At 34.9% G+C, this 25,647-nt stretch overlaps 1 protein-coding gene across 1 annotated transcript; it reads left to right on the top strand.

The window, feature by feature from the left end:
• The first annotated feature begins 1,986 nt into the window (after window positions 1–1,986).
• Window positions 1,987–25,059, top strand: LOC145694923 (serine/threonine/tyrosine-interacting protein-like). The gene is made up of 5 exons (XM_081771693.1): window positions 1,987–2,200; window positions 6,277–6,499; window positions 18,616–18,713; window positions 21,733–21,921; window positions 24,394–25,059. Exons 2-5 carry the CDS (start codon window positions 6,341–6,343, stop codon window positions 24,602–24,604), a joined length of 657 nt encoding a protein of 218 aa, XP_081627819.1. The 5' UTR covers window positions 1,987–2,200; window positions 6,277–6,340; the 3' UTR covers window positions 24,605–25,059.
• Window positions 25,060–25,647: the final 588 nt, after the last annotated feature.

The raw sequence follows: 25,647 nt of genomic DNA, 5'->3' as shown, positions 1-25,647 counted from the left end.
AGATCTGAACCGGTGGTCATTTTTATTGAAGTACGTTTTCCATTGCGGTTGAAAGGGACCTAGATCTACTGTCAGAAATGTCTTTGCCTTTTCACAACCTTTGACTGCATCACGATCTTCTGAAACTTCATCTTCTGACACTGTTTTCACACTAGTACTTGAATTCTTATCTTCTGAAACCCAAGAAATAGATCGTTTAGTCACTATTTCATTATCTCAGCTAGGCTAGCACTGTCAATATTGCTAAGTTTCGGCTTCTTACTAAAATATTCCAACAAATATTTCGATTTTTTTTTTTTTTGAAGCACTGCATATTAGTCACAACAACTTTCTGTGAAACTTAAGAAATGTTTAAGTACCACAGATAAAATATGAGAAAAATGAAACCACTATACACCGATACACGTGAAGGCTATATATACAGAAAAAACTTCAAACGAACTGCTCACTGCAAACACAAACTTCAAAATAAGTCAAGTGTATTATTTTTCGTTTGGGTGCCAGAGTGGCTATTAGTAAAAATAACTCGTTGTTTTAACCGTACAAGTCTCCCTTTTCACTTTACAACAACAGATGAAAGCAATAAAATATCTTTTGTATTTAGGACCACAAAATTTCCGACAAAGAGCCGAATTCTGTATATCTCTGCTTATCCTTATAAAACACACCTTGTATTCCAGACAACAGAACGACCTGTACTTCCTTTGACCATCAACGTACACCGCATCCCCATTCTCCAGCACGCTCAAAGTTCACTGACATTTATTAAGATGGATGAAGCAAAACATTTATTGCAACACATTATCAGATGTGGTTAAAATCAGAGTTCCATTCCCGTTGTTATTCTAGAACTTTTTTCAGACTTAAAGATTGTTTACAGTCGAACATTTTATAATAATATCAGCATAGATAAGACAAACATTTTAATAACTATCCATTGCCTAAGAAACAACCAGAATCAGTAAGGGAGAAGGTGACCATCGCTGAACACGAGCAATTTTTTTTTTTTAGATATAGTTCAATCACGATTTTACACTGGCTCTGTGATCCTCTCCCCCCCAAAAAATGTTCAGAATAAGTCCTATCTTTATTCAAATTACAAGCATTTCTGATGTAGGCCTAACAGAAAAATAAAGAAATTCTGAATTTGAAAATACAGTTTATAAACTATTATTATTACCGTCGTAGAGGAACATGTAATGTATAAAAACGAAAAAAAGCAATAAAATGAGGTGTGGACCAATTCAGATCACATGCATTGAAAGTGAGTGACAATTACCCAGCTAGTAGTAGAGAGGCAGTGTCAGGGCTTAAAGTAAGTCGGAACGCGCCGGCACTGGAAAATCAATCTGCTGTCGTAATTTAGTTCGTGTCCAACACTTGACCACTTTACAAACATTCTGCATTAATTTTTAATTAATATTTTGGTTCCGTCTATCATAGGCACCGACTTGAAGAAAATATTCGGGGTGCCAAACAATGAATAAATGTATAATCATATTCAACCGTTTTCTATAAACTGCTTGATAAAGGCTCCCTTCCTCCCAGATCTCGGTTCGCTGCATCCGCTCCGCTGCGAAATTCATAAGCTAAGTCAAATTTGTCTAAAGGCATTAAAACAAATTCAAGTTCAAATTCTGGGAACTTCGCTGCACCACATTGATCTTCACTTGCCCTATCAATGTTGCCATATTGTTGGAGTTTGAGATTTATATAGATTTTATCAATGGAAGAGTAGTAAGTCAGTGAAAAACGCGAAATTTTACTTATATCAAGTGGTCTTGCCCCCACCAAGCCAAATCTGAAATGACGCTACTGGTTACATGTTTATTTTGCATAATATGTTCCTCGAGGAGAGTTTAAGCTCGGAAACTCCTTTATGTACTACTACCCCTGAAAAAACCTTTAGAGTGGTTTGTTGAAAATCATTGTTGCTGATCAAGTGGACGAAACAGAACATCTTTTTTACCTGGCAACACTAAGTTTAGATGTAGTTGAACCTAGAAATTACGGATGGCAGCACATGAGTACATTGCTTGGAAAAGTCTGAAGCGTGTCTCATGTTGTAGAATTTTACATTTGTGTTTTTATAGATTGTGCCATAGTGAACTTTCGTGTTTTTTATAATGATACTAAATGTTTGGCCAATTTAATACAAGTAATGTCATTTTTTGACATTGCTTGTGTGAAGCTACAAGATGTAAGTAGGCTACATAAATCTGTTAGTCATTTGTTTTCTTTTGAAAATTTTGAGAATAAATAATGTTACCGTTAATTTAAAATATCCCGGAGTGTTGCACACTGATTATAAATATGATAATTTTATAACTATATGAGTATAGAAATAATTTTGAAAAATCAAGGATAAGTTCAATGCAATAACTATTGTTCTTCACTTTTTTCGTTGAAATTGTCCCGAGTTTTAGGGCGCCCTGTGGGATTTGATATTTTAAAAATTTTAGAAAAGTCCAGAAGTTAGTTTAATTTGTCAAATTTTGCAGTATTTTGTGTATTATATCATTTGAAACAGCTCTGGATTTTATACACCATAACGTTCTAAAAAATGGAGTTTATTGTCTAAGTATGAGAGCTGTAATCAAAAAGTTGGCATGTATGAATAATAACATTTAAGTCGACGTTAATTGAGTGGTATTAACCCTGGATTACCAACTTTATTTTGTGTCTATGTGGTTACAAACCATTCGTAAGTTTTACGTCTCAATTTTAGTCTTTATTATCGACAATAATATGGGATGCCTTTGGAATACTTTATTGAACAAGTACATGTAAAAAGTTACGTATATAACTTGCTAGCAGTATACTTGACTTGCAGGTGTGACGTCATGAAGAAATAGTTACATTTAGGTGGATAAATTGTTTTATAGATATTACAATAATAGATAGCTAAAGTAAAAGGACCAAGTCAACTAAAATACGTATCATTTTGCATATAAACTTCGAAAAAAGTAATTACGTGAAAACTTGTAAGTTGTCATTCCAAACCTTTTCAGTTTTTCTCATCACTCACTACGCAACACACAACTCTAGTTTCAGCACAAGTCGCCTTCCTCCAGTGCTTACAAAAGTGTGTTGTCATTCCCCTTTTCAGTGACGGTCAGTGAAAGCAAGTTTTTCTTATTCCTTGTGGCAGGTTTGCCACAAGGTTAGTGATATTAGAAGATATCTCATCCAATAACCTTATTTGATTATTTTCACGTTCTTCCTCATTGTTACCCATAGTTTTTCCACCAACGAAGACAAGAAATAGTTGTTACACAACTCTTTGCACTGTTATTGTTCAAAAAACACTCATTTGATGTTAAAAACAAGAAAGTAGATTTGTTAAAATTTGTATTTAAAAAAAAAAGTAACAAACCTTTCGTAAAAATGACGAGTAGACCTTCAAAATATGCATGATAAAACCGACTGACACGGCTGTAAAACCAAAACTAGCCTCTGCTGTAAGAGCTTAGGAAGGCATTGGGAAAGAGGGCGGCCGTGCATTCGCGGTTCAGCGAATTCAACAATGTTGAACATGCTGTTCCGTAAAATTTTAATGTTAAAAATATAAGCTAACCCAACCCTACCCTACTTATTCCTACATTGTGTCATGTCAACAACGTGACAAAATCACTTGTTCTGCATGAAGTGCACTCTTAACGTTGCATTCGTTTTGCATTTATTTTCCCACAATATTTAATGTTGTGTCCCGTAAGTAGCCAGAAATCATTGCATTTGTTTTACCACAATGGTAGTTCTGGATCCGAATTATGTCCCAGTGCAAAGTTTCTGATGTCATACCGTAATGGATGACATTACATTGCAACGAAATTTTACGTATGTTCATATATCAGTTTGTGTTTCATTCTGTTGCTTACAGAAATTGGCTCCTTATAAATATCTTTTCATGAAGGGTATTGAATTTTGCCTTCAGATTTTCCGAAATGTGGTGTGCCAGAACTTGACCAGTATCCGATTAGTCCGTAATTTTACAATTCGTGACGATGTCTATTGAAACTGTGTTGTCTTCTGACTATTAAAGCATTTTATTCTATTCTGTTCTTTTCTGTGAAATCCGTTAACTGGTAATTTAAGGGAAGTTTCACGTTCCTTTTATTATGTGAAAACATCTGAGATTTCTTCATCCTTAATGATTTTTAGAGGTGTTTAAGTTTGTGACGAATATATGAAAGGTGAGTTTCAACTCTCTTTTTCACCCCCTTTAGGACGCCTGTTTGACTCGAAACAAGATAGAAGTCCAACTCGACTCATTGTTTCATGAAATCATTTTACACGGGTTGGCCGTTGTTGTTCGTTATAATCTAACCATTTGTTTCAATGCATTTCAATCCAAGTGTAGAAGTATTGGTAAATATCTAAGTTAACACGGAGCAGGACCAGTTTAACCACTTTATAAATTCAAAACAGGAAATTAAAATATTACTTTTTAAATTTTTTTATTTATTATTATTATTATTTTTTTATTTTTTATTTTATTTATTTATTATTATTATTATTATTATTATTATTATTATTATTATTATTATTATTATTATTATTATTATTATTATTTTTTTTTTTTTTTTGTAAGGCAGAATTTTGGAAAACCCTGGGAGAAGTCTCAACTTACTTTCAGTTAGTATTTTAGTATATATCAAGTTCCATTTGACGGATGGCAGTTAGTATCTCTCCCGACTCGTTTCATGTCTCCAAAACCGAGTACCTTGTCTATGTCTAAATTGTGATAAAGGTAGAAAACAACGAGCCCTACGGGGCTTCTAACCCCCTTCGCTCGCTCAGCTATACTTTGTGAAGTATATAACACTAGAGATGTGCAAAATTGGGGGAGAAACTAAAGGCTTTTCCATTTACCCAACTTAGAGGGCTTAATAAACACATTTTTGTCGTGTAAGTTTTGGACCCCTTCCCCGTTAAGAGTGGAACTTTCAAAGATAAATTCACATACGCAATTAAGTTTTCAGGAAGTATACCTATGCACTCGTATTACTAAAGAAGCGATTGTAGAACAAACTTACATTAATGAAAAACTCTTAGTAAATAACATCAGTTGTCCATTGTTGCCGTATCAAGAAGAGGAAAATTATTCTAGGTCGTGTCGCTCTTTATTACTGTGTGTAAGAAAAAAATATTTGTTACTTCAAGACTAGTACATGTTTTGCCTAATTTAGAGACATTATAATTTGCAGTTTCTCTAGGGAATAAATACTTCCTGTGTAGTCATTATGTGTCTATGCCTATTTCGAAGAGGTTCAGTTACCAATACGGCGTAAAATGTTCCAAGCTCAGCGTGCAAGTCTTCTCAACTCAAATCTCATGTGAGTAGTCTTATATTCTGCTATATTTGCACCATGTACGAAATTTACATATTTTAAGTACGAAAAAAGAGAAGTTCACTTCAGAATTAAAACACTGAAGATCAACACAAAGCCGGAAAAACTTTTCGAAATGCGCGATTGAATTTTCTGTTAGTAAATTTGATTTTTTTCAGATGAAATCCAGGATTTTAAAATGAGACAATCTAATGCAATACATTCAGCATTTATAGTAGAAAAGGTAATACAAATTTTGAAGACGCACACATGTCTTTTCGCCGTTTCAGAAGAAAACAGTACAACGTTGAAATTTAAGTTAAAGGTTCAATTTAGAATGCAAAAATACTAAAATATATAAAAGTAAACAAGGAAACCTGTCTACACGAATAAAAGTGACTATCTGTCCCACTGCATTGTAGCCTTATGTCCTGATCTGGTTCTGTATGAGTTTTGCTTCAGTCTAGTTTGGATTTCACCTAAAATACTATGAAAAGTCACTTGCCGTATAGAAGTAAGTTTGTTGATTTCTGATTACTTTTGCAAAGCGACATACAGTTGTAACGACTTTTACATGAACGGAATAAACGGAATGTGAAGATAAAGACTAAAACACCATTTGTTCATATTAGTCCAGCACCTGACTAAATTGTTCATCTTGGCTCGGAGACCTGGGGACACCTATTACGAACATACCGCCGGCTGATTATATTTGTTTTGCTCTTTGTTAACTAACCTCCTTCCTGCCTTTTCAACATTTGGTAATGTCTTCGACAAAGGGTAATATTCGGGTTTTAAGCATATTTATTGTTTTTGAAGTAAGTATTTAAAAAAAAAAAAAAATTGCTTATATACTTATTGACTGTCGATGCAGAAGTTATGTACTGAATCAAATAATCTTGAATTTTCATCTTCAGATTATCATGCTTAATATTTTGTACAATAGGTCATTCAGTATGGAAACTTATGTGCTGCCTCTAGAAATTGACCAGTAGATCAAGAGAAGAACAATGTTAAAAAGCGAAAAAGTAGATGAAGAGGAGATGGAGTTTCCGGCAGTGCCTCGTGTGCTAGATGGCGATGATTGGACTTACACTATGAGGCGGAATATGCAAGAGATCATACCTGGTCTGTTTCTGGGCCCATATTCTGCTGCGATGAAGTCCAAGGTAAGTGGAATATTCATCTAAATCTTCTGTCGCCATTAAGAATGTAAAGGGGATATTGGTTCTTTCGAGGGCCAGGCCAAAATACTTGCTGAAAGGAATGTTTTTTAAATTTATTTCTTTAGGACAAAAAAAAAAAAATCCAAAATTAACACCGAAAACCGGAATTCGGATAAAGAACGGGATACTATTATCTCACATTTCATGAACAGGTTTAAATAGAAGAATTTTGTTTTACGTATCTTTATTGTGGGGAATTTGTGATAAATATAAGTCAATAATTACTATATTACTAATTTTTTGATTACACTGAAGTTTCTTTACGCAAGTTGTTAATTATGTATGTGCAGGGTGGCGACAAATCTGGAAAACCAGGAAATGTCAGGGAATTTCGATTTACTAAAATAATATTTTAGAGACGCTTAAAAATGAAAATTTTAAGGCTTATTTCAAATGTGGTAGAGTGCTTATATTTTAATTAGCAACTTCAAACTTAGAAACTTACCTGTGCTCTCAAATAACCTTACCCTTTGTTGGTGCAAACTCATGTTCTGTAGTTGTGCACATTATCTTTTGCTTTCGATTGTGCAGTGGAATATTATATTGGTGAATCCTCCATTAAATGCAGTTGATTCAACGATCCAATGGAAAATTCATTTTTGACGCATATATATATATATATATATATATATATATATATATATATATACACCATTAATTTCGATTCAGTTAGTATTTCCTGTCCTGAGGGTAGCTTATCACACAAATGAAAGAATTTTGGAATACAGTTATTCGTATTTGAACTTCGGTATCTTTATTGTAATATATTTTAATTCTCAAAGAGGTTTATTTCGGAAGTGCATAAGTATTTATAAAAGTTGCGCATCAGCGTATGTAAGCATGAGATTCGTCTATAGATACCAAAGTGTACTTTCTATTGCATGTTTATAATGCAATATTTATTCAGTTTTAGTTTGGCATCCCTTTCAGCAGCGCGGCTATGTAAAACGTGGACCTACTTATTAGCGTGGAATCCGAACCACATGAGCTTCTGCGGGGAATCGAACCCGGATTCCAATATTTATTAATTGTTATACATTTATAGGTACATATTTCATCATCCTCCTTCAATAGTTAGGATATTTGTAACGATTTGTTAATTATGCTGTTGCTATAAGTTACATTCTGACATTAAAAATGATTCAGCAATTTGCGGATAATAATTTTCTTGCTTTAATAATTCTTTGAGCCAAATTTTTGTATGCTTTTAATGCATAGTCATGCTTTTTGAATACAAAATGTTCAGAGTTGTCCAAAACTTTTTTTTGGGGGGGGGGGGGGGATCCAGCTATTGAGAGAGAGAGGCACAGAAACAGTTCTAGGGGTTGGAGGATGTCTCTCATGGTGAAACTCCGTTTAGCACCCCTCTCGAAAAATAAATAACAAGGATTTTATTTCTTTATTTAGCAATTCGCAGTGAAATGAGATAGAAGAAAAGGGACGGCCAGATTTTGCGATTCAGATCATCATAAAATAATAATAATAATAATTTGTAGTACAGTACACTGTTTGCAGTACACTGTGGAAGTAACGAAGTTTCATGATGTTCAGTTCTTGTTGTAATTTTGGCATTTTACCTTTGATGTAGGAAATCATGTTCCTATATTACTGCTCTATACCATGTAAAACTGCCGAGTAATTCGTGAGTGTAGTGTAGGCAAAAAACTCCAGGCATTATTCTTGTTTTGTTGCTAGGAACTGAAAGAAAGGAATGGGAAAGTGTACGACCAGTAACTGGTATACACCGAAGTCATCTTTGGTTTTCGAAAGATGATAAAGTTTTTATGGCAGTAAGAGACCACTGTCAAGTTATTCTCCGTACTTCTTCCAATAACAAACTTCTACTATTAAAGGTATAGATTTAAGGAGTCGGCAAAGAGGAAATTTTGTTACCTGCATATACGATAACCAGTGAGGGGTAGCAGGAATAACAACAATAAAGCATAAATTGCGTGAAATTGAAGTTCTGTTCATGCTGCCACATAGACATCAACAGGGTACAGGTTTCCGGCAGAGTATTGTTAATAATAATAATAATAATAATGTAACTAAGTGTTTTGATCGACAGTGTGCTACGTGTTGTTAATGCAGCTACATGTATCGGAGTGTCTGCACGGTTACGTGCTATTAACGAAGAAGACATTAAGCAGACAAAGTCTTGTTGTTTCGACGGTTGTCAGTTGGGAAAAGAAAATTTACTTACTTCAAATGGCTGTAATTAAATCGTGAAGCACTGGTCGATAACGATCTTTGGTGTGTTTATTATTACAAGGGTTTTGTTGAGATAATGGTGCCCAAAAATAGAATGTTTTGAGAATTTGACAATTTCTCGAATTTGCTTCAAGAAAACGGTTTGCAGTTCCCCACAGAGGCGATAAAAGAATTGTGTTAGAAAAGGGGTAAATTAGATCTTTCAAACTATGAAAACAATATTTTAAAATTTGTACCGGAAATGCACGATAAAATAGCAAACATTGTCTTTTCCGATAAACTAACGTTAATTTGTTGTTTAATTTTTAAAAGAGATATGTATGAAAACCAAATTATAATAAAATATAACAAGAGTTATAACTCTACCATTCTCCGTGGCTGAATGATGGGGCTCCGAATTTGACAATTTTCCATGCTGGCTTCAATTCATAAATTGTACTTGCCGTCTTTGATGATAAATTATTTTACTTTTTTTTTTAGAAAACAAAGCAGTATCGGTCCATTAAAAACAAAATATAGTTTCCATTAGATAAGTGAACAAAATCGGAGATGATTATATAGTACATACTTTTTTTTTTTTTTTCGCCTGAGTTAAAGTGGATGTTCCCTTTCGTGTTTGAATCTTAATGATTTTGCATGGCCCGATGCTTCAGTGAATCGCATGGAATCACTTTTAGTTGAACTAGTTTAAAAATAATTGGTTAGATGGCAATAGGACAAATAGAGTAGTGAGGCAGTTCAAAGAGTTGTGTTCGGATCCAAATTGTAAAACCTGTGTACAATTCAGTACTTCTTAAGGTGGCCTTGAGATACTATCCATAAGAAAATCCAGAATTCATTATGTACGAAATTCTCACACTCATTTTACAGAAGCAACATATCCACGACGAGAAAAAGAAACAAAAATAAGCAGAAGACAATGAATAAGACATTCTGAACGAACTTGAAGCTATGAAGAATAAAATAATGGGAGATATGCGCAATATTGAGGAAGTAATAAAGCGTTTGGAGGAGTGAAATGAATTGCATAGTACTATTGATATTTTTTCTAAATATATGTTGTTAATATACCGCAGCCAGTTTCGTGTACAGGATGGGCCATAAGTCCCTTACCACCCCTTGTAAAATTCGTGTTCGTGGAAATTAGTAAACAGCAACCATGTAATAACATAGTAGGCCAAGGGGGAAGTCGGATTGTGATGGTGACCACGATGGCGGCCATCTTGAATTCACGTCAAGATTTTTAAATGGGAACATGGTCATGCGGCACATCATTTTAGGCTAGAATTTAAAAACAAACACAATGGTGAAATCGGTTTGTTGATATCTTAATTTGTTCAAAAGTTACAGGCATTTCAAATTGCTAATTTTACCGTACTGTTTCTGTTGTTGCAGGTGAATAATTATGCCGCTAACGACAGCAGAGAGGAAGGAGTTGATCAGGGCATGGGGAGGAAGGAGTGCAAGGGCCGTAGCAGCTGAATTCAATGCCAGGCACCCAGATCGACATCCTGTGTCCCATGTTGGTGTCGCCCAACTCTTCCAGAAATTCATGAATACTGCTTCCATAGCAGATAAACCCAGGTGTGGAAGACCCACGACCGAAACAGATGAAGCCACATCAGTAGCAGTGCTGGCATCATTTGCTATATCACCACACCACAGTACCCGTCGTCTGTCCATGCAATGTGGTGTCAGCCATACATCCATCAGACGTATCTTACAGAAAAGCAAGTGGCATCCGTACAAATTGTAACTTCAACATCATCTATCTGAAGATGACCCTGATCGTTGTGTGGAATTTTGCGACTGGGCCCTTGCACAGTTGCAAACGAACCCCACATTCCACACACAAATTTTATTTTCCGATGAGGGAAATTTTTATGTCACTGGGGAAGTGAATAAGCAAAACTCGCTATTGGTCCCCGATAAATCCTCAGAGGGTTGACCCTTGCAAAATGGTAGGTACAGGCAAATGAATGGTGTGGTGTAGTCTATGGTAGTCCATTCATCATTCATCGCACCCTCACTGCTGAACGGTATTTGGACATGTTGCGGGATCTCACCCTCCCTTCCATATTGTCCGAGGACGGCACATTTCCACTCTTTTTCCAGCAGGATGGTGCCCCTCCGCATTATGGATTACAGGTCCGTACCTATCTGGTTGAACAATTTCCTGGACGTTGGATTGGGCGCCGTGACCCCATTGAATGGCCAGCACGATCACCAGATCTTCGCCCTTGGATTTTTATCTGTGGGGTCATCTGAAGGCAAAGGTATACGCCTAAAAGATCCGGGATCTTGAACACCTGGAAGAACGCATATTTGCAGCCTGTGCCTATATTTCACCAGAAACTCTTTTGAGGGTCATGGACATATGGGTTGAACGACTTGCCTTGTGCATAGCTCGGGATGAAGGCCACGTAGAGCATGTGCTCCTCCATGCGTGACAGGTAAAATTAGCAATTTGAAATGCCTGTAACTTTTGAACAAATTAAGATATCAACAAACCGATTTCGCCATTGTGTTTGTCTTTAAATTCTAGCCTAAAATGATGTGCCACATGACCATGTTCCCGTTTAAAAATCTTGACGTGAATTCAAGATGGCCGCCATCTTGGTCACCATTACAATCCGACTTCCCCCTCAGCCTACAATGTTACTACATGGTTGTTGTTCACTATTTTCATACGAATACTGATTTTACAAGGGGTGGTAAGGGACTTATGGCCAATTGTATTCATCTGCCATTTTTCAGTGTGTGTCTCACGGTGACCTTTTCCTTTCATATGATACTAAAATTACAGATTCAAGTTTCAGAGATGTTTAATTCATGCTTTGCACAAGAATTTGTATTAGGTAAGTCTTTTGTAATTTCATAATAAAATACACGCATTTGTTTTTATATTATTCATTTTTCTGGTTGATTAGGGAAAAAGTATATTACTTATGTATCATCGTTGTCATGCTATTTTGGTTTTGTTTTCCCGTGAACATGGCTAATTACATGTAAGGTAAAATTTCAAAAAATGTTCTGGAAAACACAAAAGTCAGGGAATTGTTTTCCGTAATTTTTGTCGCCACCCTGGTTTTACATTCAATGAGAACTTCAGTTATGCTTGAAATTAGGTACTGTAAGTTGTTGCCAAATCCAGGCGCACACAATTATTGCTTCTATGGGACCCCTCTAAGCAAATACAGGAAGAAACAATACTCGAGTCTGCAAATAGATAAGATTAATGTCGGTGAATCTGGATGTTTTTATTAAAGCAGTTAGTGACGAAATTCCAATCTTTGTGTTGCTTTGATCCAGGTTGTGTGTTGGATTTTTGGGTGTAATATAAAATGACTCAAAAATGTTTCCAATGCGTTTTTGATATGCTACTTTATTCTCATACTAGTTTTTATTTTAGTAACATCAATATGTAAGCCATCACACTGACGTATAGCGTGATGAAGTTCGATCACTAACAAAACAGTTCTTAAAACCCAGTATAATATTTCTCAGTATTTTTTGGTAATTTATAAGTAACTTGAAAGCCCCATATTTCTTACAGTGTTTATATATATATATATATATATATATATATATATATATAAATTAAAGGACTATTTAGCCACAACGGAAGGTAAAGACAATAGCTATTAGACTTGACTTAGTGGATTACGAACGCCAAATACATGCTTTCTTAATGTATTCAGAGTATTCCGAGTATATCTATTTCTCTCACCTAATTCGAATGTAGTTTTCAGTTGATTTCTCATGTCTCCCTGGGAGAGAGCAATCTACACGCGTAGAAAGAAGTTAGCTTTAATGAGCAGTCTCTTGTGTGTATATAACTTAGATGATGTCGATTTCCTGTACAGTTTAGAGACTAATTATTATTTTGTCGGCTAGACATTAAATCTTAAAGAATTCAAACTATTATTATTATTTAGATAGATCGTGGATTTAATCTTGCATGTATTTGAAAAGAGCACTTTTAGATATTATTAGGAAGAGAAACTGGTTGGGACATTGCCTAAGAAGAGATTGTATCATGAGGGACGTCCTAGAGGGTATGGTGGCGGGAAAGAGAGGAAGCGTGCGAAGGAGACTACAATTAATGGATGATAGAAAAACAGAAAGATCATACGCGAAGACGAAGAAGTTAGCGGAGGACCGTGGAGCATGGAAACTTCTCAGCTGCGGCAAGTGACCTGCCAATAAAGGCAGAATACCTATGATGATGATGATGATGATGATGTATTTGATTTAGTTCATAAATAAGATTGTCATTTATCTTCAGTATTATAGACTATTAATTGAAATGTCCGTCCTTTGCGTGGAGAAATAGGTTTGTGGAAGTTATTTGAACTGCCTTTCTTCCGTAGGATACACATTTCAATGAAAGGTCACTGACAATGACTTAGTTGTCCTCTTGTCCAGTGTGTTTGAGTGACATAAACTGATTTCTATTTTCTTTTCTTTACTTCTTTACGAAGTTTACACTTACCTTACTCATGTTTTCCTAATCCCGGGATCCGTTTTCGGGATCCATCTATCTTCGTGAAGGAAACTGGGGAGTCACGTGAAAAAAGCCATGATAACCAGTAGATCCACAAAGTTCCTGGTACGACTGTTACAGGCAGGGTGACACGACGCGCATACTACGTGTTCGTCGCTAGGTTGGACGGAGTTCTGCCAGTTGCTAACAGATGGCGTAGAGCAGGCTCAGGCCAATAAAGCCTGTCACGTCAATGATTTACTGTAGTTTTTTTTTTTTCAGTTTTATTTAGACATAATAAAAATTCTTGACATGTTTCTTAGGCTATCTTGATAGCGACAAACTCAACACTTTGTACTCACTCATATGCATCAACTCCCAACCGCTATTAGCTTCTTAGTTAATAATTTAGTTGCGTATTTAAAAGGGAATCACAAGTACAGTTGGTTATGGTATAATTAATGGCATTAAAATTCTAGAAGTAAAGTTAAAATGTATTTAAAAAATGATTGCTGTGCAATTCAAATAAACAAAATGAACCCGTTGTCGTTAAAATTTACCACATTGTTAGCATTGGAATGCCGTTGCTAGGGGCGTTTTCTTCCAATAGGAAACCCTCTTCGGAAAACTAACGTGACAAAAACCCAAGTTAGCCTATACTTCATATATGTACAAAAAATCATCAAAAACAGTGCAGAGGTCTAGGAGGAGTTAGCTGCCAAACATCTTAGGTTCATTTTTATTGATACAGATGTCATCAACTGTTCTATAGTATTTAATGAATTTTAACCCCCCCCCTTTTTTTTTTTTTAATGTAATATTACGGTGTAAATTAGTAAGGGGGAAGTGGCTTCCCATATATTTATATGCTTTGGCCTCGAGGCTAAAGTAATTGGTGTGTAAACATGTCCAAAATTTTGGTTATTCACATATTTCCAGATCGTTAAACTTATTCAACAATTCAGCGAAATTCTTGTATCCGTCAGATATTTATTGATAGATGTCAAAATGAGTTTTTTATCGGAATTTCCTCCTTTTCTATGTTGAATCTGTATCTATATCCTAATCTGTAGCCTTGGTACATAATCATGGAATTTGGCATATAACCTTATAAGTTTATAATTTCAATGGTAACTTTACAAATGTATTTCAATGGTGAACTCAGTTCTACATTGGATGTATTGTTACAACAGAAGTTCTTGTGCCGAGTATTGGCAATACTAGGTAGATCAAAAGAAGACTTGTTCGAGTATAAAATATTTACATTAACAAGAGCTTAAATCTCGTCATTTTTCAATCGGGGAACACGAAAAAAATTTCAAAATGAAATTTTGAGACGTGAAAAACCTTTCATGTAAATTTCTCAGAGCTATGTGAGAAGACAATGGAGATTTCTCAAACAGTTTAGTAAATTAAAATCCATTTAGACGCAGTAAGTTGTTATACCTTTTACAAATTATATACATATGCGTCAAATCAAATTCGTATTGCTATAAACAGTACTCGCAGCAGCGAAGTAATCAGACAAACACAACTTATGTCTCAGAGTCTGGAAAACATGGAAAACCTGGAAAAGTCATGGAATATTCTGTATATTCTGGAAATTTTTGGTAAAGTTAGTTTAATTCATTGCTTTTACATTTTCTCTGCACAAGGTTTGGAAAACAACTTTTCACTAGAGCAGAAGTCATCATACAATGAAAGACTTCTGAAAGGAGTTGGCAACTCTTGCATCTGGAGCTCGTGGTTTCTGATGTTCACGTTAAAATAAAAAAAAGTATCTTCGTGTCCAGGGGTGTAGCTAGGCTATTGCAACCGGTGACCTCCAATAAAGTCCTAAATAACACTTGTTTTTATCTTGTTGATTTTAATGTAGCGATAAGTTAGAACCTAACTATGTGCGGTTAACTCTAATTTATAATATAATGCGTACCTACGTTAGTTAGATTTAAAACTCGTATTCCATTTCCTCCATATTCTGTTTTCAGTGCAGTTTGGCGTTCCGAGTGTGTTTTGTGATGTTTATTATTATTTTGCAGTCAGTTTCTGTGAATATTTTTGGTATGCTTGTACCTTTTTAATAAGACATTTTTTCTAGCGAGTGGTCATATTTTTATAGAAAATATGAATGTAGTAGACAGAGCTCAGCGATTAATACCACACTTGAAGAAGTGTGTCGATTCAGTTTCAGGTAGTAATGGTGAAATACTTAAATTTCTAAAGACCCTTATGATTAGATTTGTTGAAAGAATCCATTGTGAAGGAATTAGCAAGTTCTGTACATCTGTTGAAAGTTTACCTAGAAGATGGTAGTAAGAATCTGTGTTCGGCTAAGCAGGTTGATGTCGGATGTGCAACACGTACAGCATTAAAATTAAAGAAGTTATCTGAAGTGGATATTCTTCGTTTTCGGAGGGATTGTTTGTATATTTTAACAGGTTTTTGTAAGAAGATTCTCTGTAAATTGCCATTGTAATACAGACTTACTTATGGTGCTCTATGACTTTCTTCCGATTCAGTTTTAAACAAGAGACTTGGGGAGAAAAAAAAAATAACCGTAGCCACTGGCGCAAATTCCGGGGGGATGAGAGGGACCTGTTCCCCCAATAATCCGATTTGAAATGTGATTTTTGGCGAGAAATGTGATGTTTTGTACTCGATTACCACAAAGGAAAGTGTGATGAAATTGATGTCTCCCCAGAATAAGCTTCAAATCTGCCCGCATCCCAATGTTGAAGATAATTCTGTTCCTCCCTGATCCTCTACAAGCAGAGGTGTTCAACTTGGAACAGTGGGCGGGCCAATAACAGAGCACAAAATGGCGTCGCGGGCCTCACTGTAGGTATATCATTTTTACGACAATTGAATAGTATAGTATTAAATGACGGAACATGTTCATCGTAATTTACATCACAATAACACAAAACAACTGGTAACCAAAATATTTACTCACTAAAGAGGAGCAGAATAATGTATTTAGAACTTTGTCGGTACATCTGGCAATCTTTATACCGAGGGAAATTTCCCCCAAGTACCTGCGCTTACCAAGTGCTTGTCTTCAGGGTGTTACCACGTTTCGCACTATGTGATCGATGGAAAATTTGCAGTTCACTCTTAACAGGTTTTGTAAAAAAGAAAAATTATAATTATTATTGTTTTCAATAACTGGCCAGTTGGCCGGAAGACAGGGTTAGGCGGGCCGCACATGGCCCGCGGGCCGGTTGTTGCACACGGCTGATCAAGCATTGTTTTTCTTCATAAACATTTTGAACGTCGCTTTTACACACACACACACACACACACACACATATATATATATATATATATATATATATATATATATATATATATATATATATATATATATATATATATATATATATATATATATATATATATATATATGGGAACGATCTTACCCGTCCCTCCCCAGTGTTGAAGACAGATTTGCGCTGCTGACCGTAACATTGGAAGTGTTTGTAGAGAATCATCATGTCTGGCCATGCTACTGATGAAATAAAACAATTCTACAATGAAATTTGTACTCAGGATTCAGTTATCACAAGAATGAAGAATTTTGACGTGAGTAAAGATCGTTTAAATCACTTGTGGTTCTTCATTCTTGAAAATGCTAACACCAACAACAACGTTTCAGCGTTCGTTAAGAAATTTCTAATGTTATCACGTAGAAACGCTTCCATTGAACGCAGTTTCTCATTGAATAAGTTTCTTGTGGATAATCTATACGAAAAGTATTTAGTTTTGGAGAGAATAGTACATGACGCTATCACGTTCCACGGAGGTGTTTAGGCAATGCCAATCTCATAACAATTAATTCATGCAGCAAGAAATGCAGCTGCCAAATGGAAAGAGGCTTTCAGAAGGAAACAGACAACAACTGAGGCAGAGAAAAATCATTTGAAAGAAAGAAAGAGAGCAACTGCAGAGTTGGAAGAAATGCAGCAAATCAACGAAGTTGATGAGCATATGAAAAGTCTTCAGAGAAAATCCAGTAACGTGATCATAATTTAAAATCTCATGTAGATTTTAGTGTTCTAGATTATTAAAAATATTCTGTATTTAGTATTTTACATAAAAATACTAAATATAGAATGCTTTTGTAATCTAGAATACTAAAATCCACAATGTTTGTCAGTATTTGTATCTCGCAACATTCTTGTTAGTATCCATATATATCTGAGTGTATTGTCGTGTATGTATTAGCCCTACTTCATGTCCTGGAATCATAAAAAGTCTAATAGAAGTAAATTATTTGAATAGTCCAGTTCATGTAACTGAGTGTACTTCACAAGTACGTGGTAAGAAATGTAAAATCTTTATACACATTTTTGTGTATTATTATGTATGTTTCGTCATTCACACTTTTTGAATAGAAACAAGGAGCGGAGAGAGGTGGCTATAAGGGGAGATGGGAGGCCATCAAAAAATACATTGTATTTAACAATATTGTTCTTGCCAGGAATAAATAGGTAATTACTTAAGCATTGTTCATATTTTTATAATAGCTGTCGCAACTAAGAGAAAAGATTTTTTTTAAAAAAAGTTATTACAGAATAGCGGTTACTTCACTAAAATTTAGTCTGGAAAATTTTGTTTTGGTCTCGAAAACCTGGAAAAGTCAGGGAATTTTGTTAGTCTGAAACAGTAGACACCCTGCTCAAATAAACCAATAAGGAGCAACAAACTTAATGAGACTTCATGCATATACAATAAAATTTCCCTGAATAAGTATATCTTCAAGCAAACTACTCCTCATCATGTCCGCTTTTTGCTGGAATGGAATTATACTAAGTTGGAAATTGGACTACAGATTCTTCAGAACAGCTATTTACAAATGAATAACCATTCTCCTATTGACCAGCATACTTGGTGTAACTTGTGTGAAATGTTTTAAGAATGTCATCCAGATGACACCAAATTTTGCCATTACAATTAAATTATATTTGGATAATACGTATAGATAGGTAAAAACAAAAAAGACTATATATTCCGTACTTGTGGTTTAGTCTTGGAATCCAGCTGTCTTGGAGGTAAGATGTGTGTGGTACTCTTTCATAATGGTTCGTACTAATCGGAATCTCTCAACAGCGCCAGATTCAAGTTTTAATTTGGTTTAAAACTAACGTAAATAGTAGGTATCGTCCTTCGTAGTTTCGGTATTGTATCCTGAAGGTAACATAACTTCAGGAAATCAAACACCATACGCCCTTAACTACGTAACTTGTACCTTCTGTATATTAAAACCGGGAACTTTGAATCAGAAGTTGTGATTGTCGTGGAAGAATACTTAGAATTCTGTATAATATTTTCAGTTTTTATTGATTTCTTTTCTTTTTTTCAGTTAGATACATTGTTGCAACATGGGATAACGCATATTATTTGCGTTAGGCAGGATATTGAATCGCACTTCATCCGACCGAACTTCCCGGATCGTTTCAAGTAAGTATATGATTATCAGTTATAATATAAACCATGTGCAATATTATATTAAAAAGACAGACCGCAGTTTCTCAGTAATATAACGCTCACCTCTAGTGCGTGGAGTCCTTGGTCCAATCCCAGCTCGCGCCAAGTGAACTTTGTGGTGGACAAACATCATGTGCGTGGGTCTTTCCAAGGTTTTCCCGTTTCCTCCTTTCTTTCACCACTTCCTTCATTTCTTATCATCTAGCAGCCGTAACCGTGGGATTTAAAATTTACAGATTTAATTTCATTATTAAAAAGACATTTAGACAACATCTGAATGTACTGAATTTGCCCCTACAAAATATTAAAGGTGTTTAAAAATTTTTATTAGACTTCGAATTTTCGCTAACAACTATTAACATTGTCAAAACTTAGGTAAGGAAAGGTACTTCTTGGAAATCGAATATTTATAAACATATTCTGTGTAGCAGTAAGATGATTATATATATCCAGTTTCACTTGATCAATGTTATGTTTCATCTTTTTCACGTTCCGAAAGGCCGATATTAGGGCATCGTTGTATGTGACATCTCGAATATATTTTTTCAGTTAGTGAGTGTGATTCTTTCTATCATGCCTATATAAGTGTCTTTGCGTGTACATGAGACTTGATAGATACATGTGGAATTATTAAACGGATTAGCAAACGCACTTTTTTAAAATAACGTGTTAAATTTTTCGCTAACGCTGTGGTGAAGCACTCCTGATCCTCTTTTGGGAGCACTAATGCTGTTAAAATTGTTTCCATTCGAACAAGGAGATCAAAGTTAAATTCGAACAGATATATTTTGGACAAAAGTTGGATTAACATTGTCATCTTCATCACCATCATCACGAATCCCTGAAGAACAAATTATATATTCTGTGGAGCAGTACATTTTTTATTTATTTATTTATTTATAAGTAATCAGATTTCATACATCCTATCCCCGCGAATCTATCAAAGTTTTGACAATGCTGATAATTATCAGTGAAAATTCGGTTTTTAAACATATTGAATAATACATTTTTTAAATTTCTTGAAAGTATATGATTAATTTCAAGTTAGTTTCATTGAATTTAGCTAGTAATTTAATAATAATTTAGTAACTGGATGCTAGCTTACAGTAGGAAAAGGTTTATAGTGATATATATTTCAAGTACAATAATAAGCCTACACAGCAAAAATAAGTGAGCTTCATAAGGTAATTGTTTATCAGTCTGTATTATTACTGTTGTGCTTTTGTGACTCTCCTTTATTACCTATGTTTCAAGAGAGATCAGGTCAAACATTAAGGAGCAGTATTTTTAGTGCCAAACTTGAAATACATAGATAAAAACATATATGCGTCTAGAATATCGTAGATCCCAAGATCCGAGACACCCAAGCTCTTTCTCAAGTATATCAGGCTTAGTGGACCTTGTTGATAAAGTCCGTTTTGTGGGCATATGCTACATACGTACAGCCGATTGGACTTTTTCAGCACAATTGGGATATTAGTAGATGAAGCCACTGGTCATTCCGAATTCTTTGCTAAATGCGTGTGACAGAGATGGATGCTGATGAAACAGTTACAAGTTGTTTCTGTTGAAAAGCAGCGAGTCGGTAAAGCGCATATGGCTCTGCGGATCTGCATAAGCAGGGTACACTCTCTTGTGATTTACTTGCACCAATTTGATGTGATTTTTTTTTTATCGTAAAAATTAGACATATTGCTCCTGACTATATTACAGCCCGTATTAATCCTGTTAAAATTATTCGAATATTTTGTCTTCTGTTATTGAGATATCAAATATTCGTTATCCGAATAATTGTGCGAACAGTTATTCGAAAAATTAATTTTGTTCGAATAACAAATATCCGAAGAATCCATTATTCGAATTTTTACAGCACTAGCTTCGTATTACTTCCTTCATGGCAACGGCAGTGAAACCAGTCCGTTGTATGATACAAATTACTTGTCATCTACGAGAAGAGAAAGAGAATGCATTACTCTCTGATTTGTCATCTTACTTCACTCGATTAAATTATTTACCGTAGGTTTAGTTAAAGCTTCCAGCCTAGTAGGAGTTTAAAGGTAATGCAGGACTTGTATTAAAGGCTTATTGCGCGTATTTGATGAAAAAGTGGAGAGGAATTTTGTAGGATCATACTTATAAATTAAAGGTTGTTGAAACCGAAAGTACAGTGCTCGTATATGCAGTGCTCGGAAGTTACAAATCACATTGTTTTTTAACTACAAATTCCATTGTTTATTATTATTATTATTATTATTATTATTATTATTATTATTATTATTATTATTATCGTTTACCCTTTGTAATGTTGATTGTAGCATAGTGTCTTTTTTGGTCACTTGGATCCATGAAGTACTGCAGTCTTCTTCATACCTGAAACTACTATTATCTTGAACCAACTGGAATCATTACTCACCAGACCATTGGTGCAGGTAGTAAGATTACGAATCCAAGCGAAGCACTGTCGGTTGTGACATGGCAGCAACAGAAGCACTCTGGTGGGTCTTCTGTTCCTATTTCTTATGGGCACTAATAAATTCCCCTTCATCTTACTGGATATGGGTCCTGTATCTCCGGCATTCATTCGTACCTTCTCGTAAGTCAATGTCGCTCATACATAGGACAATTATAGCAAGACGCCGTTATCGCGATCGTGTTGAGAATCGGCGGTTGATCAATGTGTTGTGATCCATGCTTTCTATACGGTATTCTTGATTCACGTGTATACCATGGATCGCGAAAGTCTCAGTCTTGACACAGCGTCTGAAGTGAAATGTCACATCCTTCTGGTACACACTATCATGGCCCACCATACTGCGTTAATTCACTACTTCTGCTATGAATGTCAGTCAGTGTTCACTTTCATTTAATGTAGTCGAATTGATACACATCTGTGCATTTGTATGACATATACCTGTCGTGGTGCGACTTTCAATGGTACATACTCTTTTTGACTTGTGTCTTTATTATTATTAATAAGGATTATTACTTGCAGGTATCTAATTTTGAATGTTGCCGATTGCGTCACAGAGAACATCATTCGACACTTTTCTAAAGTAAGACAGTTTATTGATGAGTGCATGACAATGGGAGGCAAGGTGCTTGTACACGGAAATGCAGGCATATCGAGAAGCGCTGCTTTGGTCCTTGGATACATTATGGAGAAGTATGGTCTTTCATGCAAGTAAGTTTTTATTATGTTTATACGTGATAGTACTACTACTACTCAATTTGTGATTGTAATAATTTTACGTACCTTTACCTAATTTTATTTGGATCCTTATTTCGATCACTTTACACCTTTTAAAACTTAAATCTAGTGGAAATTAACATGTTGCTTATTTGGTCTTTTCCTCACACACTATATTCCACTGGAAACAACTTCTCAAAGTCTCTGCAACAATCCCTGAGAACTTCAACACACTCACGGAAAATGCACTTATAGATTAATCAAGGAAAATAACGATTTTAGCACTCTCCATTGTAATTCAAATAAACACAAGTACAATAATCTAAGTAAATAAAACTACGTAAAGGTATGTAAAATTATTTTCTTTATTGTTCATAATTTGCGTATAAAATATGAAAACTGCACCGTAATTGAAGGAAAGTAAAATCGTGTATTACACCATTCGGAATTACCATCTCAGAAACGCACAATTAAATTAAACTAAAGGTAGATAAGGACCAAGCTTATATACGTTATTTGTATTATCTTGCTCCCAATACGTCGTGTTTACAGCTGAAAGCTTTTATTAACCTTTGATCGTACCTACTACAGATAATAAAATTTCCCGAAATATTTAAAATTAGTGCGTCAGAAGTAGTAAAATTCTAACAAGCTTTATAAAATTAGAAATTTTAGTAATTGGAAACATTGAAATTACAGATTCGAAAATTAGCGGTATGTTCTCCATGACTATTGGTGGTGTTATTTTTACATTCTTTAAAAAAAATTCTCATCAATGTATCTTAACTCTTACTGGCATGAGAAGAATATAACTAGTGTAAAGTAATATTTTTTTCTTTGAAAAAGTTGTTTCAGGGAAAAGCTTCCAAAAGTAAATGAAAACGTAATATTGGGAGAAAGGAAATACAAATAACATACACAAGTACTTCTTATTTTATTTTTAAATAAGACGAAGAACATTAATTGGATAAACTAACGATAATACTGTAATTCACGGTATTAATAATGAAATATGACACAGGTTTTTAGTTGAAAACCGAAAATTTCTCCGGGTAGAAATAGGAAACTACGAACATGAGTGAATCCTTCCTCCCACTGTGTTATCTGTATGTCTTCCTCTTTGTATTGTATTGCAAGTTCAGTAAATGTTAAATAGTTATTTTGTAATTTGTTCTTTTTCTTTGTGGAAAAGAAAAGAGATGTTCGAAGGTAATTTTGCACTTTCCCCCCTAATCGTTCATGTCAATGTTAAAGAAGTATGTCCGTTCATATCTTCACTTACATTTAGTATCTTTTAAGAATGATATTCCAAGTACATAGTAATTAAATATGCAATAAACTTAAAAGTTTGAGATCCTGACCCGTGGGAATAAAGTTTGTGAATTAGTCTTAATTAGTGGATTATTGTATTTCCTTTTTTCTGATATCAGTGTATTCCTTATTATTCTTTCCTCATAGGCGCAGTTGCATTTATGATGATAAAGGATTATATATAATATTAACACAATGGACTCACGGTTCAGAGAACCCTCAATTCGAGAAAATATCTTTTGGCGTGGGAGACCCGGGTTCGATTCCCGGCGGAGCTCATATGGTTCGGATTCCACGTTAATCAGTAGATGCCGTTTCATATAGCATCGCTGCTGAAAGGGAAGTTAAACTCGAAATCAACTCAACTCGAGAAAAAATCAATTTACCAACGAATTTTGAGAACAGTTTTTCCATGCTCCCAGCAGTGTTTTTGTGCGGTCTGTTGTAAACGTTATGTCAGAGTGTTTTCTTCAAAAAATACTTTTTGTTCTGTTTTGTACTTATTATTATTATTTTTTTAAGCCCTGTTTCTGTTTTGTTTTTAATTTAACACGTTGACTGCCAGAGCGAAATCGGTTAAGGTTCATCGTGGGGCCATTTTTATTGGAGGAAAATACGTAACAAAATGATCAAACAATTTCTATGAAAAAACTGTCAGAAACCGCAAACCAAGGATGCCGAATATCTTTCGGAGGCCGAATTTATTTAACCATTTAAAACTTGTGCGTGTGCATCACCGGTGATTCACACGGCTTCAAAAACAAGGATGCAAAGCCTGTGAATCACATTTGATGCACATTGCTCCGTAGAACATCCACTGTGAATCACCGTTGATGCATATGGCGGTCAACGTGTTAATGCTACTCTTTTGTGTTTAAAAGGGATAATGTTATTTTCATTCTATATTCTTCATTAAAGAAAAATACTTGAAAGTGTTTTTTTTAAATAAATAATAAAAAAAACTACTGTTTTTCTGTAACTAGAACTGATCAGTTACATTTATGTTGATTTGAATGGGAAAAATAATTTCAATTCACGAATACCGTTACGGAACGTGCTAAGTTCGTGACTGTTCACTGTATTAAAAAAAAAAATAATAAAAAAAATGTGTATCTTTGTTTTTCTAATAGAATTATTTATTTGTTTGTGTTTTAGGGACGCCTTCGCTATAGTGCAGCAAAGGAGGTTCTGTATTAATCCTAACGAGGGTTTCATGCAACAACTAAAAGAGTATGAACCTATATATAAAGCTCTTAGAACTCTTCAAAACGGTCAGTGCTCTAAAGAAAAAGGAATGTTCAAAAGACGAATTGATGAGTTAGATGATTACTCTGAGAACCCAGAACCAATGGATGACTGTAGCTGATGCAGATTAAAAGTTTCAAGTGTGTGCCTTCCATGACATTTTTCTCATCCCTTCTTCGACGTAGTTGTTTCTTTCAGAATAAGTGAACGGAAACAGACAGTTGTGAATTCGTGTGGTTTTTCCAGTGTTTATAAAAATGTGCTCATCTTTACTGTCATCATCACCACCATCATCATTAGTGAGCGAAAGACTGTTGGCTTCATAGCTATTGTTATGTGTTCAAGACGCTTCTTTTTTATAAGATCAGGAAAGACTGATACGTTCAGAAGAAACACTGTTCACTCTTCATCTATATATAAAATGTTATTGCCATCATCAAAGATTATCATGATATTTCGATAATATTAAACAAGTTACACATTTTCAAGAGAATACAACAATTAAATTTCAGTCATGTGTGTACTAAATTCGCTGTTTAGTACATATTTTTATTAAAATTTATATTTTTCATTAAACTTGTGTTTTATTCAAATGTGAGAGGGGATTTGTCGTTAAGAAGAAAATATTTAAACAGTTCAATTATTTTGTGCAATATTGTACCAAAATCCACAATTTTGAATATTTCAAACCGGGACACCAATCTCAGACTATATATAAGGTCAGGTCTCCTACTTATTTGATGAGTCAATTAATTACATGTTTTTTACGGTTACTACTCACAATTTGCCAGTTCATTGTATACATATTTAACACAAATGTGGGGGCGCGGTGGCTCAGTGGTAGAACGTTCACCTCCGGTGCTTGGGGTCCCTGGTTCTATCACAGCTCGCGCCGTGAGGACTTTGTGGTGGACAAAGACCGTACTCGTGGGTTTTCTCGGGGTTCTCCCGTTTCCTCCCACTTTTTTCATTCCACCATTTCATTCATTTCTCATAATTACCGTCTCCTTTAGCCTAACCGGCATAACCGTGGGACGTAAAACTCAAAGATTTCATTTCTTTTTTTTTTCTTTCTTTTTTCTTTTCTTTTTTTAACACAAATGAAGCCCCAGAAGGGATGCATAAAGAATGTGAAAAGGTAATGTAAGGAAAGCTGCCTGGCAC

Source organism: Thermobia domestica, chromosome 9 (genome assembly GCF_964235325.1).
Source record: "Thermobia domestica chromosome 9, izTheDome1.hap1.1, whole genome shotgun sequence".
Classification (NCBI taxonomy): Eukaryota; Metazoa; Arthropoda; class Insecta; order Zygentoma; family Lepismatidae; genus Thermobia; species Thermobia domestica.
The sequence above is the reverse complement of the archived record's forward strand: the minus strand, read 5'-3'. Positions and strand labels throughout refer to the sequence as shown.

Coding starts and splice junctions, on each gene's coding strand:
- LOC145694923 (XM_081771693.1), top strand. CDS start 6,341: ATGTTAAAAAGCGAAAAAGTAGATGAAGAGGAGATGGAGTTTCCGGCA. Junction 6,500..18,615: donor CTGCTGCGATGAAGTCCAAG/GTAAGTGGAATA, acceptor TCTTTTTTTCAG/TTAGATACATTGTTGCAACA. Junction 21,922..24,393: donor AAGTATGGTCTTTCATGCAA/GTAAGTTTTTAT, acceptor TTTGTGTTTTAG/GGACGCCTTCGCTATAGTGC.